At 41.2% G+C, this 15,917-nt stretch overlaps 1 protein-coding gene across 2 annotated transcripts in view; it reads left to right on the top strand.

Moving 5' to 3' along the window:
• Nucleotides 1–15,917, top strand: part of grm8a (glutamate receptor, metabotropic 8a) — a 385,960-nt gene that overhangs the window by 294,061 nt on the left and 75,982 nt on the right. For both annotated transcript variants that reach the window (XM_036577775.1, XM_036577776.1), the window contains exon 6: nt 3,639–3,839. In XM_036577775.1, the coding sequence (XP_036433668.1) occupies nt 3,639–3,839 (201 nt within the window). The remainder of the gene's footprint in view (nt 1–3,638; nt 3,840–15,917) is intronic.

Genomic DNA, 15,917 nt, shown 5'->3' with positions numbered 1-15,917 from the left:
CCAGAGCAGATCCATGTTGGCTAACTGTGATTCTGACGGCCGAGGTCAGTAAATGCCGGTCTCGTGCAGTGGGCGGGAACAAGCGGCGACGTCGCTGCTGTCTAACTAGAGCGTCTCATTTATCTGCCTTATAAGGAGAGATGACGGTTGGAACGCTGCCTACTTAGACAGCTGCCTATATAGACAGCGGCTACTTAGAGAGCTCACTAGGTTTTGAGACACACCCATTGTGTACAGCCTCTAATTCTAATAGTGTTTTATCCCAACAGATGCAGATGCTCTTTATCTCTGAAAGTGTACAGTTCTTTATATTTCTTACATTATAAAAACATTGTTTGGGCTAATTGTTTTTGGACATTACCCAGGCCTAGTGCATTTTGTCCACTGCAACTTATCAAACCTCAGAAAAACTAAAAAGTAAATACTCTGACATTTAGTTTGTATTGAGCATCGTGAGGTCATATCTTTGCCATATCACCTAATATTAACTACAGGATGCCTAAAAGGTGCCTGACATTGTTTATAAACAGTAATTCTAATAACAGTGTACTATCCCAACAGCTGCAGATGCTCTGGGAACCTCTTTACCACGTAAAATGCTATAATTGTTTGATATTTCTTATGCAAATGCTTCTCTGTTCAGTCATTTATTTCCAGTTTTTATTTTCATTCTTGATGTGTTGTCTGTTGTTTAAACGTAATCACACAATCAGCTTGTACACATTCTCGTATTTGAAAATCATTCATCTAAGGAGCAGAGCTTAACACAATAACTTTGAGCTAAAACAACATTATATAATTATGTTTTGGCAGCACATCCCAAGAGAAGAGTTAAAATGACTTATATTACAGGAAAAGCATCTAAAGTGATTCGCTCTTGCAGTGTCTGACGATCTGTACAGCCTGTAGGGAAACTCAGACACAGCTCAGAGTGTTTGGAGACGGAATGGACTCATTCACGTGGCTCGTTCCTCAGTATCACATCACTGAGGAAAAGAATACGAGTCGTGGCTCTTTGGCAGCTTTGAAACGGTGAAAGGAGTATTGCAACATAACAAAGCAACTTGACAAACAACACTAAAAGGCATTGTTTTTCAGCCGCACTGACCCAAACGTGTGGATCTCGGGCGCTAGTGTGTTTGTTTGATTGTCCTCACTGGTCTCCATGCTTGGTTAGCCACTTGTGTTCTCATTTTTGAGGACTTATGCTAGATAAATCCAATCAGCCACCTGCGGGGGCGATTATACGGCTGACTGAGACCCGAGCCTGTTGACAAAAGTCCCCGACGGATCACAGGTTTAGACGCACGGTTTGTTTAAGAGACTCTCTGGGAATACAAAGCACAAAAAGCACCAAACTGCCAGACATGCAGATCCCTGAATGCTTATCTTGATTGCTCTGTTTCTCGCCAGCTACCTTGGGCACGGAATCAAGGTGCATCATGAAGTGATTCCAGCTTTGACCGCACTTGTTTGACCACACGCTGTTTGCCTGTCATTTCACCACATGCTGTGGCTGAAAGAACCAAATGCCTGGAAGCCTCGACAGCGACAAAAACAGATGATTAGAGCTGCAGTAAGACTCATCTCCACTACAGAAAGGCGCTCAAAGCTGGCGCGGTGCTGAAAACGATGCTTAGCGCTGGGAATTTTCCAGGCTGAATGTGCAGAGCGGCTGCAGAACATGTCGCCCTTGTTTTGCTTCATGGAGTTGAACTCCGCTTTCCAGCCGCAGCCTGGGTCTTATTCATCACCGGGGGAAAAGGCGGGTAATCAGTCTTTCTTTTTTGGAGGAGCGAATGCATCATTTTCCCACCGCGCAAGAGACGCTATAAAAGTGGATTGAATTTCATTTACAGCAGCCTATTAATTCCTCACTGACATGAGTATTGATTGAGGGCTCACAGCACTTGTTAATTCACCTTGCCCGGGCACGTTTTTATTTATCTTTTGTTGCCTCGAAGGTTGCAGGGGAAAAAAAAAATCAAGCTGAAAGGATTCAATACATGTGTATCTCCCTGGTCATAAAACCGTGTTGGAAAGCTCGCTGATGGCAGGAGGGAAATAACCCATGAAGGCCGGCAGAATCAAATCCATACAGAGGGACGGTGTGAACGCCCAGTGTGTTGCATAGTAATGCAACACTTTTTTGTTTGTCTTGTTGTAGTTTTGAAAAGGACAATTCTCTTTTATTGTTCTGTATGTGTGAAGTAGAATGATGGGATTAAGTAGTGTAAATGTTTACTCGTGAGATAGCCCGGGCAGTCACCTCCTCAGTGCTCTGATTAACCAATTAAGCTAATTATCAGGTAGATGTGGGCATCATATTAAACAGCTCTTCATTACTGGGAATTAACACATGTCTGAGTGTGCCCACTCGTGTAGGAGAGGGAAGAAATTATGGCGCTTTTCCACCACATGGCACAGCTCAACTTCACTCCTCACCTCTACTCACTTCTGGTACCATCTACTTCAGTAAGTCACAGCTGCTGTTACTGATGTAAAAAAGGTCAAAACAGAACTAAAGTGTGATAAACTGTGTGTAGTGAGTACTGTGAGAGCGCCCCCTGCTGTTTATCAGAGCGTCGCCGCTCCCCAGTTTCAGTCTCCATTTCCCAAACGCTTTAGCCGAGCGCGCTAACGTTACTCCTCCTAATAAACAGACACACGTTCAGCTCCGTCTCCTCATTATTCACCACCATCACTGTAATATTTCATCATCAACATTAACACACGAAGGTGATCAGAGGGGCGGTGGAGATCGAGTCTGCAGCGTCTGAGATCTTTAAAACGCAGAGTTAGAAAAGAAAATCATCTCACAGTGAAAGCAGCGTTTTACAGTAGAGATAAATGGAGCTCATTATGCTGGTAGTGAACTATGCTGCTGACTCAGCTGCCTAAAAACCATAGAAACGGACCTTAAACAGAAGTGAGGACCCTGTTGGGGTTCATCCTAAAGTTAGGACAGGATTTAGGAGGTTTAGTCTAGTTAGGACGTTTGTGTGATGCTGTTTTCTTATCTGGAGTTCATGATGAGATTATGAAGTTAGGAACTGATATTCTGGAATAGACACTGTCCGAAATTCAGTCCGTACTGAAGTCGTCATGGAGACTGAACAGATCAGATTTCAGAGTAAATATGTTGCTGTAATATGGCTCCCAGGCAACTAATGTATAATATTTTCCCTGTTATTCACTGTTGTTACCTGCTCAGGAGAGCGAAGGGAACAAACAGTGACACTGTGTTGGTCTTATTCAGTCAGTTTTTTCTGCTACAATTTTGGTTAATTTTCAGCTGGAATGTTTGGTGGCTGAAAGCAATCCCATAATGTCCTGCATTTTAAGTGTGAGGACATACGTAACAACAAGCTTCTCGTCCATTGGACAATATTGATGAGCTTATTACCTGCTTTGAGCTCCGTCTACACAAAGTGTTGAATTGGTGTAAAACTTTCACTCTCAGTTTGTTCCCAACTTAATAAGCTTAAATTCCTCTCACATTTAGCTCACAGTTTCTCATGGTTCCCTACAAAGATTCTTATTATGAGATCATGTCTGGCCCAGTGAGACTGGAGCTGGCCCTATTGAAGAGAGTACAGAGAAGACAGCACTTCATATGTGTTTGTGTTTGTGTCCAGGCCTGGAGAAGGTGGGCCGGGACTCCAGTTACGAGCAGGAGGGGAAGGTTCAGTTTGTGATGGACGCGGTGTACGCCATGGCCCACGCTCTTCACAACATGCATCGTGACCTGTGCTTCGGATACCCGGGCCTCTGCCCCCGCATGAGTAACATTAACGGAAAGGAGCTACTGGAGTACATCCGCAAGGTCAAGTTTAACGGTGAGTGATTGGCTTTAGTGCTTATTTGAACAGCTGCTCATCTGTAGTTGTGGTATTTAACGAGCCAGCATTAAGAAATGTTTGAGCTGGATTAGTTTTATCAGAGGAGCTTGCGTAACATGATGTGTGGGATTTTGGCTAGTTTGTATGTAATAAATCATGTTGAGACTGAGAAAAGACAGAGTTCAAATGATGTTCAAATGAGGTCAGGTACTGATGTTGGATGGTCAGTTCTGGATCATTCCAAAGGTATTTGATGGAGCTCCATCACTCCAGGGAACACAATGCTGGGGGACTTGGTCTTGTCCTTGTCCCCATCGAATCCCCTGTCCTGGTTTGTGTTAGGGCCCCTCCTTTGACCCCATGAATGACTCTGTGGGGTTCACTTTTACATTTTATAACCTGTGCATTAAGGGGAGGGTTCTGTCATGGTTTCCCAGTCAGGCTCCACATTTGTCTACCCTGTATTGTCACTCTAGCTCTGCCACCTTGTTATCCTGCTCACCTGTGTTTAGTTTGCAACACCTTCCCTCTATTTTATCACACCAGCTGTGTTTGATAATTTTTCTGTGTATTTATACTTCTGTGCTTTTGTGTCCTGCTGTGCGGCGCTGTTGAATTTCTGTTCTCGCTGCTGTTCTGCCCTTTTCCGTGTTTTCTCATTACTCTTTGTTTCCTTAGTTTTTTTCCCTGCCGTGTGTTTTGGTTCACCTTCTGGTTCTGGTTCATGGATTTCTGCAAGCTTTCTGTATCTGCGAGCTCTGTTTCTAACCTACACTTCAACAAACAGCCTATATGGTTCACACTAGATGTTGGATTGTGAGCATTAGTGAGGTCAGGTACTGATGTTGGATGGTCAGTTCTGGATCACTCCAACACATCCCAAAGGTGGATGGAGCTCCACCACTACAGAGAACACAGTTCCACTGCTCCACAGCCCAGTGCTGGGGGGCTTTACACCCCTCTAGCCCACGCTGGGCATTGGATATCATGACCTCAGGCTCATGTGTAGCTGCTTCAGAGCGTCACATTCTACTGGTCAGTACTTTTCTATAGAGAACCCGTGTCAGAAATGGGTGATCTAGCTGGATTCATTCATTACACGGACTTTCTAGATACTTTTGGACATCACCTTGAGCCTCATTCTCCAGTGTCTTCCTGAATTTGTCAGGTTCATGACGTGATCTTAAAGCACAGAACTGTTCTCACCTTCTCTTGACTGTGAGTAGATTCTGTTCTTTCCTAAGAACAAATCCCACATAAGAGAACATCAGAATCTTTGTGAAACCTGCGTAAGAAGAAATTTCTTCTTTAGAACGGTGGGAGAACGATCCCACATAAGAGAATATTGGTGAGTCAGATAAGTGGGTTTAAGAAGAAATTTCTTAAGAACAGTTGGAGAATTTTGTTAGTAAAGATGTTAGGATGGAAACAAAAATCCCTTTTGTTGTGGAAATCTGTGCACATGTGGTCACCAGAACAAGCTTATAGACGTTTTTGACCATTTTTACTGATGTTTTCAGATCAGTTTTGGGTTGATAGGTCTACACTCTTCAAAAAAGATGGCTCTTCCAGAGTTCTTTATAGAGAAAGTGATTCTGTATAGAACCCTTTGCATAACTATAGGCTTCTACATCATGAACAAGTTCTTCAGATTGATGGAGAACGTGCTGTGTGTGGCTCTATATAGAACTTTTTTGAAAAGGGATCCATATAGCACCAAAAGGGTTCCACTATTGTTCCAAGCCCCTTTTTGGAACTACTTAAAACCTTTTTTTGTTAAGAGTGCAGAATGGAGCCTGGTCTTGTTTGGCTGAGATCAAGGCCAACCAACTGTTCACAAAATTATGATCGATATCCCTCTCAGCCAATCACAGTCTTCTCAAAACAGTCCTGCAGTGAGAATGTTGTTGGCAGTGAATCAGTCCAAGGTATTAGAGAAATAAGAAATGGTGAAAGGTGTTAGTGAGGAGTGTATAAACCTCACATATAAGAATATAAAGCCTGACTCACGCTTTCCTGATCATCCGAAGGTAGTATTGATACACCGATTAGGCATAACATTCTGACCACCACCTTTTCTAAACACTGTGTCCACTCACTGTCCACTCTATTAGACACTCCTACCTTGTCAGTCCACCTTGTAGAGGTAAAGTCAGAGACGATAGCTCATCTGCTGCTGCACAGTTTGTGTTGGTCATCCTCTAGTCCTTCATCAGTGGTCACAGGACGCTGCCCACAGGACGCTGTTGGCTGGATATTTTTGGTTGGTGGACTATTCTCAGTCCAGCAGCGACACTGAGGTGTTTAAAAACTCCAGCAGCACTGCTGTGTCTGATCCACTCAGACCAGCACAACACACACTAACACACCACCACCACGTCAGTGTTACTGCAGTGCTGAGAATGATCCACCACCCAAATAGTACCTGCTCTGTGAGGGTCCATGGGGGTCCTGACCACTGAAGAACAGGGTAAAAGGGGGCTAACAAAGTATCAGAGAAACAGATGGACTACAGTCTGTAACTGTAGAACTACAAAGTGCACCTATATAGTAAGTAGAGCTGATAAAATGGACAATGAGCGTAGAAACAAGGAGGCGGTCAGAATGTTATGCCTGATTGGTGTACTTGGTAAAATAATGACTCAAGTTAAAACAAATGTGCCTTCAAATAAAACGACGAGTAAAAGTACAAAAGTCTCAGGTTAAAATTCTACTTAAGTACTGTGTAACTTATAGAACTCTTAGTAAATCCAGCATCTCTCAGCTCAGAAAATGAAGAGTGTTAGACTGTGTTCTTCTCTTTTTGGGATACTTTTGAGTTGTAATCAGTCATGAAGCAGTACAGATGTTCTCACCAACAAAACAGGAAGTAGTGACTAAATATAAACGGCTAGAATGTAACTCAGTAAAAAGTAGATTTCTTTACTCACTAATTTATTCGAGATGGGAGGTGACAGTGAGATGATGGACGGCGATCTTCAGTCAGACGTAGTTGGCGATAGTTCTTAAACATCAGCTTGGTGTGTTTCTCAGCTGAAGGTCTTCCTTCTCTAAACCCTCCTCCTTCTTAGACACCAAAACCTGCCGCTTTAACGTCGAGTGACTGAACCATCCCTCCTCTCGTTAATGTAAATATGCTTTACAGAATCCAGTTCCTGTTCACTTTAAATTGGTCTATATTCATATTAAGTTCTCAAACATGTAAGTCTGCACTGAACATCTTGTACTTAAACTGAGACTTGGGCAGTGAGCTGCCTCCCATTAGCAGTCTTGTGCAAGGTATTTTGCTCCGTCTCAATTGACACCAACCACCTGCACTGGCATCTTAGCAAGTGAAAACATCTTAAATGTAGTCAATATATGTAATATTTATCATTATGAGACTCTTTTCAGAATATTATAAGATTATTTAGCTTATTTCTGGACATTTTTTCTTGTTTTAAGTTGGTTTATCTAGTGAGAATGTCTTGTTTCCTTGGCAGATCATTTTGTTTTAAGCATTATTTTGGGAAATCAGCAAAATTGTCTTCATTATTTCTCAAAAAAAGAAATGATCTGATACTTTCACTACATACAATTACTGAAAACAAGTAAAAGTGTGTAGAAACAGGTGGAATAATCTTATCATATTCTTACAACAGTCTTATAATGAGAAATATTAGATATATTAACTACATTTAAAATGTTTTCACTTGGTCATTTTTTGCAATGTATGTGCTTAAATGAAATTTCTCTAGCATTTAAATAACATTTATGAAAACTCACTTCACTTAAAGTAGTAAAACTCTGCAAAGTGTTACAGTGCATTAATACAGTAGTGTCTGTATTGCTCCTATGAACAGATTTTACAGTGTCTTATAGAACCTTATAGGACTTTATGAAGTTCTGTACTCTTTCTTTATAAAGTCTTTTGCATGTAATTATAAATAATTAAGACCAGCAATACAAGCTTATCATCACTGTCATGCAAAAACCTTGTATCTCCATTTTTGTAATTTTTAATTTTTTGTCAACTTTTTACATTGTGATCAATTTCATAGTGAACAGACCAATAGAAACACTTCAAAAATCTGGTTAAATTAACTTCCATTGACATTTAAGAAAGTTACCATTTTGGAGATTTCAAGGTTTTGTTTCAACAGCAAATTTATGCTTGTTATTGTAAGACATTATGTTTTTCATATAACGCCATATGAATGCATTTATGGTGTATTATGAATACAGGATTCCTAGGCAGTGTTATTTGTTGTAAGACGACCGTGAGGCTGATTTTAACAGGACTACTGTTTCCTGAGATCACAATTACAGAAGACCTTCATATTTTCATATTTTCTGACGCATTAAGTCAGTTACTCATTTTGATATTCTGTATGTTCCTTCTGCCTCTTTATCTACAACATTTATCTGTATTTCTTTGTGTGAGGCCTAACTGTGACAGTCATAGATCAGACCAAAGCCAACAACCTAATCCCAGTTAAGTGCTTATACACCAATCAGGCATAACATTATGACCACCTCCTTGTTTCTACGCTCATTGTCCATTTTATCAGCTCCACTTACTATATAGGTGCACTTTGTAGTTCTACAGTTCAAGTCAAGTCAAGAGTCAAGAGGCTTTTATTGTCATTCCATCTATGTACAAGAACACAGTGGAGTGAAATTACGTTCCTCCAGGAACAACACGGTGCCACAAGGAACAAAAAGTACAGAAGTACAAAATTACAAAGTGCAAAAATGCAGACAGTGTGCAAACAAAAATTAAGCTATAAACAATACAATAAATATGATAAATTAAACAGACATTAGACACAGTAAACAGACCGGACAGTGCAGCACCAACACAGCACAGATTTCTGGACATGAGGAAGTAGAATAAGGTGCAGACATATTAAACATGCTGTGATCTGTAAGTTATGTCAGATAACATACATAAACACAGCAGATTACTGAGGTAGTGAAAAACAGTGTAAACACAGTATTGGCAACAATGTTCCAGATAGATAGAGCAAGTAGAGCATCAAAAGAGGTGTGTATGAGTGGGGTGGGGTGGGGTGGGGGGGGGTGTTTAGTTCAGTCCTTGTGAGTTTAAAAACCTGATTGCCTGAGGGACAACGCTGTTGCAGAGTCTGGCAGTGATGACACGGATGCTCCGGTACCTTCTGAGAGACGGCAGCAGTGAAAAAAGTCTGTGTGAGGGATGGATGGGGTCGTCCACAATGCTGGTGGCTTTCCGGATACAACATGTGGTGTAGATGTCCATGATGGAGGGGAGAGAGACCCCGATGATCTTCTCAGCTGTCCTCACTATGCGCTGTAGGGTCTTGCGGTTGGAGGCGGTGCAATTCCCAAACCAGGCGATGATGCAGCTGCTCAGGATGCTCTCCACAGTCCCCCTGTAGAACATGGTGAGGATGGGAGGGGGGAGATGAACTTTCTTCAGTCTCTGCAGGAAGTAGAGGCACTGCTGGGCTGTCTTGGCTATGGAGTTGGTGTTGAGGGACCAGGTGAGGTTCTCTGTGATGTGGAACTTGGTGCTCTGGACGATTTCCATAGCAGAGTCAGTGATGTTCAGTGGGCGGTGGTCACCCCCGCACTCTTTGGAAGTCAACAACCATCTCCTTAGTTTTGTCTACATTCAGAGACAGGTTGTTGGTTCCGCGCCAGTCTGTTAGCCGCTGCACCTCCTCTCTGTACACTGACTCATAATCATTGCTGATCAGACCCACCACAGTCATGTCATCAGCGAACTTGATGATGTGATTTCAGCTGTATTTTGCAGTACAGTCGTGAGTCAGCAGCAGACTAAGCACACAGCCCTGAGGGGCGCCGGTGCTCAGTATGGTGGTGCTGGAGATGTTATTACCTATCCTGACTAACTGAGGTCTCTCAGTCAGGAAATCCAGGACCCAGTTACAGAGGGAGGTGTTCAGTTCCAGCAGGCTCAGTTTTCCAATCAGCTGCTGAGGGATGATGGTGTTGAATGCTGAACTGAAGTCTATGAACAGCATTCTGACATAGGTGTCTCTATTGTCTAGGTGGGAGAGAGCCAGGTGGACTGTGGTGGAGATGGCGTCGTCTGTTGAGCGGTTGGGGCGATATGCAAATTGCAGTGGGTCCAGTGAGGAAGGAAGCTGGTCTTTAATGTGCCTCATGACACGCCTCTCAAAGCACTTCATGATGACTGGAGTGAGTGCAATGGGACGGTAGTCATTGAGGCAGGACACTGGAGACTTCGGCACAGGGATGATGGGGTTACAGACTGTAGTCCATCTGTTTCTCTGATACTTTGTTAGCCCCCTTTTACCCTGTTCTTCAGTGGTCAGGACCCCCATGGACCCCCACAGAGCAGGTACTATTTGGGTGGTGGATCATTCTCAGCACTGCAGTAACACTGATGTGGTGGTGGTGTGTTAGTGTGTGTTGTGCTGGTGTGAGTGGATCAGACACAGCAGTGATGCTGGAGCTTTTAAACACTGTCCACTCTATTAGATACTCCTACCTTGTCAGTCCACCTTGTGGATGTAAAGTCAGAGACGATAGCTCATCTGCTGCTGCACAGTTTGTGTTGGTCATCCTCTAGGCCTTCATCAGTGGTCACAGGACGCTGCCCACAGGACGCTGTTGGCTGGATATTTTTGGTTGGTGGACTATTCTCAGTCCAGCAGTGACACTGAGGTGTTTAAAAACTCCAGCAGCACTGCTGTGTCTGATCCACTCAGACCAGCGCAACACACACTAACACACCACCACCACGTCAGTGTTACTGCAGTGCTGAGAATGATCCGCCACCCAAACAGTACCTGCTCTGTGAGGGTTTATGGGGGTCCTGACCACTGAAGAACAGGGTAAAAGGGGGCTAACAAAGTATCAGAGAAACAGATGGACTACAGTCTGTAACTGTAGAACTACAAAGTGCACCTATATAGTAAGTGGAGCTGATAAAATGGACAATGAGTGTAGAAACAAGGAGGTGGTCAGAATGTTATTCCTGATCGGTGTATTTCTTCTTAATAAGCTGATATTCTACACTGCTCAGCCCCACAGCTGCACCTTATTAAGAAGCCTTTTTAATGTATGAAGTTACTCAGGAAACACTGCGTTTGGTTCACGTTCCTCAGCGTCTTCATAGCACTAAATAATCTATGTCTCGTTCTCGTCACTGTACCCGATGTTTCATTTGAATATTAGTCTTTCTACTCCTCTAATTACATCTCCCTCCGTCTGCTCATTGGTTTGCAGCTGCTTGCGTTTCTTCCTTCAGGTTGTCATTCGGGTAACTGCTGTTGAGCGATTAAGTCGAGGGAGGGAGGGAGGGATGGAGGGAGGGGCAGCTGGGCCCCTCGAAAGCTCATTAATTCACTCTCTACAGGGCAGCGCCATCCCTGCCGCCTGCTCCAGCAAATCACAATCCTCAGCCGTCACTGTCTGAAGCAAACCACGGATGTAAACGACGGAAAAAGACAAAAGCTGTGTCAACTCCGTCACTGTGCTTCTGTGAACGCCACCAGACGCACCCCGGTGTCTTGGAGCGTTGTCATCTCTGTTTCAATCCAGTGTCTGGTAGGCACTTGGTTTTAAAGGGCCCGTATCACGGAAAAGCAAATTTTCCTCATGTTTTTTGGAATGAAAGACTTTGACACAGTGTAAATGTTAAGTTTCACCTTCCAGTCCATAGAGTCTGTATTTTGGCGCTTATCAAAATTTGATTTTTAGTTTTTTTTGTATCATTTGACCTCAGCAGCTGTCCTTTATACTGTGTAAAAACTTCACGATGAGTGGACCAAAAGAGATGCTCCAATATTGTTTGGAATAAAACATCTTTATATTAAAATACATTAAAATTAAGAAAGTTTTTGCCCTCTACTACTATTTTCCTTGGATGGTATGAAATCAAAGCTGCATTTTAAATGTATAGTTTTTGTGATGTCAGAAACACTATTATATTTACATACAGTAAAAGTTTGGGCTGCTAAAATGACATTTTGTTGATTTGCCATCAGTAAAGCCATCATCTACAGAGAACACACGTCTGCACATTTTAATGCATAATTACTGTTTATTAGCTGAATTAAATATATTAGGTGGAAAAATACAACATAAAATATGGCCTGTGCAAAACTTATGGCACATTTTATATTTTTATTTTTTATTTTTGCAGATAAATAAAAAATGTGCAGTAAAATATCATATTTAAGTTCCCTGTAGAGAACATGTTACCTTACTTTCACTTAGAAGATAAACAAAACAATATAAAATCTAAGCTCTGTTTTAAATTTATTGTTTTTGTGATGTCACAAACATCAGTACAGTAAAAGTTTGGGCTGTTCAAATGACATTTTGTTGATTTGCAAAGTGAATCTGTCGCCTACAGAGACCATATTCTGCACATATTAATGCATAATTATTATTTATTTGTTGAATTCAAAATATTGGGCAAAAATGCAACATTAAATGTGGCCTATTCAAAGGTTATGGCATATTATATATTTTTTATGTTTTATTTATGCAAATAAATAGAAATTGTGGTGTAAAATGCCACATTTAAGTCCCTGTAGAGGAACTTTTACTTAGAAAATCAACAAAACATGTAATTTGACCAGGGGGTGCTCAAACTTTTGCATATGACTGTATATCTGCCTACCCAGCCTAGAGCACTTTCACACTAACCTTTAGAACCCTAAAATTATGGGGATTTTTTGGTATTTTTTGGGTCAATTACAATTACAATTATAAAGTATTTACATGTGACAGTCACACAGGCCGTATGTTATTATTTTCAGGACACCCTGGCCTACTCAGATATGCCATTGTTTGACATGTAAATGCTGACAGAAATGTGATATCCTTATGAATTTGGGTCATTTTTGATCAAAAATGTACCTAGTGCCTGCTAAATTTTGTATTTTTTTAGTTATAGAGATTTGAAAACAAGTACAGTTGTAGTTATCTTTTCAGAAGTTGTTAGTCTGGAGTGTCTGTGAGCTGAAAGTGCAATAACTTTGATGGTGATTAATTCTATCGGTTATTATGAGTAAAAATAAACAATTAGCATAAGGCGGACTTGATTTTTATTGATTTTCTGTCCTCTTGGATTCAGGCTGAGTGCTAAAACTCTGATACACAGCAAGACAGGCTTTATTTTTAATTACAAATTGAGTTGCATATTTAATATCAGAAATTTTTAATACTCTAAATCAATGTAAACTGATAATTTTCATAATATTTGTCATATTTATTGTTATTTATTTATAAACACATGTTAAAATGTGTTTTAGGGCCTGTTTGTTTGATTTTGAGGGAAAGAGGCAAAGTGCCCTCATTGCGTTGAATGGGACGCTGCAGTTTTGTTGGTTTTGTTGGAATATGAAGGCCAAACAGCAGAACAATAATATCAGTATTTTAGCTGATTTTCTGAGCCGATGATGTTACTCACTGATGCTGACGTCACAGCTCGATGACATCATGCCTGCAAGTTAGGGGCAGGTCTTTTGAATGTCCTGATTTGTGGATCATGTTTGTACCTTAAACCGTTCTGAAGTTATGAAGGCTAGAAGTGACCTACTGCTTTGCGGCAAATTGAGGTCTTAGGGTCCTAGGGACTAAAGTTATGAGGAGTATTCCAGCCTGGGCTGCTTTTTGAACAAGACACGGTACCGACAAGCCAATCAGAACAGAGCTCATTTACATATATCAGTCTTAAAGGCACAGTAACAAAAACAGCCTGTTTAACTGTCAGGGATAAAGAGAGGCTGAAAAAAATCATGTTGCAATGAATTATGACTGTTTTTGGGCACATAAATGCAAACAAATGTTATAAGTGGAGCTCAGGAAGAGAAATAATACATAATTTACTATTATTGTCACAAATATCAGTCAATTTATTATGATAAAACAGCAAATATCATAATAAATCAGCATGGTGGTAAATAGATGTGAGGACAGTTTTTGTGATATTTCTCTTCTTATTCAATATGGAAACTGTGATGTCCTGATAATGCAGTACACTCTTAAAAATGATGGTTCTTTAAGGGTTCTTTAGTAAAGGGAATGGTTCTATTCAGAACCACAACTTCATGCTTAAATGGTTCTTTGCATGGTGAAAAGTTTCTTCAAATTGATGGAGAATGGTTCTATATAACAGTCAATTCAGACAGTGGTTCTATATACACCTTAAAAAATGGCTCTTCAAGGGTTCTTTAGTAAAGTAAATGGTTCTATGTAGAACCATGAACACTCAAAGAACACTTTCCATGACTAAAGGGTTCTTTGTATCATGAAAGTGTTCTTCAAATTGATGGAGAATGTGTTGTATATGGTTCTATGTAGCACCAAAAATGGTTCTTCTATTGTAACAAGCTTTATATTGTAACAATAGTAAAACGCTTTTTTGGTGCTATATAGAACCATATACAAAAAAGGTACTGTATAGAATCATCTACAACACATTCTCCGTTCATCTGAGGAATGCTTTCACTATGCAAAGAACCGTTTAATCATGCAAAGGGTTCTTTGAGTGTTCATGGTTCTATTCATGGTTCCATTTTCTTTACTAAAGAACCATCTTTTTAAAGAGTGTAGAACCATGGACACTCAAAGAACCTTTTACATGCCTAAGGTGTTCTTTGCATCGTGAACTGGTTCTTCATATTGGAGGAGAATGTGTTCTATATGGTTCTATATAGCACCAAAAAAGCTTCCACTACTGTTATGATCTCAGGGTTGTAACAATACTGGAACCCTTTTTGATGCTATAGAGATACGTTTTCAGAAATATTCTATACAGAACCATATATAACACATTTACAACAAGGAAGCAGTTTGAATAAACACATTCTCAAAAGAACTTTTAAGGTGGAACTTTAAAGTGAACTGAATTTGCTTTCATTGCAAAGGCATGCAGAACCTTCTTGAAGGGAACATTGAACCAAATTCTACACTTGGATCTTCAGATGGATGGGGAATGTAGGTGGTTCTCTATGGAACCTTTTTGAAAAGAGTTGCACCTTCGTCTGCCATTAACACTGGTGAGGAAACAAAGCCTGAGATCTATATACCAATCAAACCCGACTTAAAGAAGACCGAGGCGTCCAGTGGCCTCAGCCGCTTTACGTATCCACCTGGCTGGAAAATCAATTCAGTGCCTTTTGTCTTGAAGGGGAGAAAAAACCACAGCACTCCTTTCAATTCTTCAAATTCAGGCCCGAGGCTGCTTGGAGAAAACAGAAGCTGGCAAACAGCAGCTTTTAACGATTTCGTCCCCCTGTCGGAGCGCCGCTCTCTCCCACCGGGACGGTGTAACCTTTCTCAGCAGACTGAGCTCTGCCAGCCGAGTGACCCTGGCGGCCCAGCGCTGGCCGATACGGCGCTATCGACGCGGTTCGGAAACTCCTGCTGATAGAGGGAGCTCCTCAGCGACTCGACCTCGGAGGAGACGGAGCCTCAGACGATCTCTGCTGCTGCTGCAATGCAGATTCAGCCAGAGACAATGAGAGAAGAGGAGGAGGAGGAAGAGGCGGAAGGAGGGGATGAGAGCAACAGACAAAGAAGGAAACACTGAGAAACTATTTGATGGCATTGGTTTAGATTTTGATGCTTTCCAGAAACCTAAACCTGTTTCCTTGTTCGTGATGTAAATTATGTTTGCAGTATTCATGCCTGTGGGAGTGGCACAGACGTTCTAGATATTTTTTGACATAGCTAACCTGGTCCAGCGCAATGAAGCTGTAAAAAATGGACTGGGTTAGAATGAATGCATTACCAGCAGGCGTGGTTAGGCATGCTGCAATCTTTACAATACCAGTACCACTTTACAATAAGACTACCTTTACAAATGTGGTGTTTTACACTTTACCATAAGGCTCCTTTTGGTAGTTGTAAGTATTAATAGCTTGTTAATAAGCACTGTTATGTTTTACACTTAAAAATAAGGCTCTCTTTTGGCAGTTATAAGTGTTAATAGCTCATTGCTAAATGCTGCTCTGTTTTAAACGTTACTAAAAGAGTCTCTTTTGGCAGTTATAAGAGTTAATAACATTAATAAATGTTATGTTCTACACTTTGCAATAAGGCTCTCTT

Source organism: Colossoma macropomum, unplaced genomic scaffold (assembly GCF_904425465.1).
Source record: "Colossoma macropomum unplaced genomic scaffold, Colossoma_macropomum, whole genome shotgun sequence".
NCBI classification, from domain to species: domain Eukaryota; kingdom Metazoa; phylum Chordata; class Actinopteri; order Characiformes; family Serrasalmidae; genus Colossoma; species Colossoma macropomum.
The sequence above is the reverse complement of the archived record's forward strand: the minus strand, read 5'-3'. Positions and strand labels throughout refer to the sequence as shown.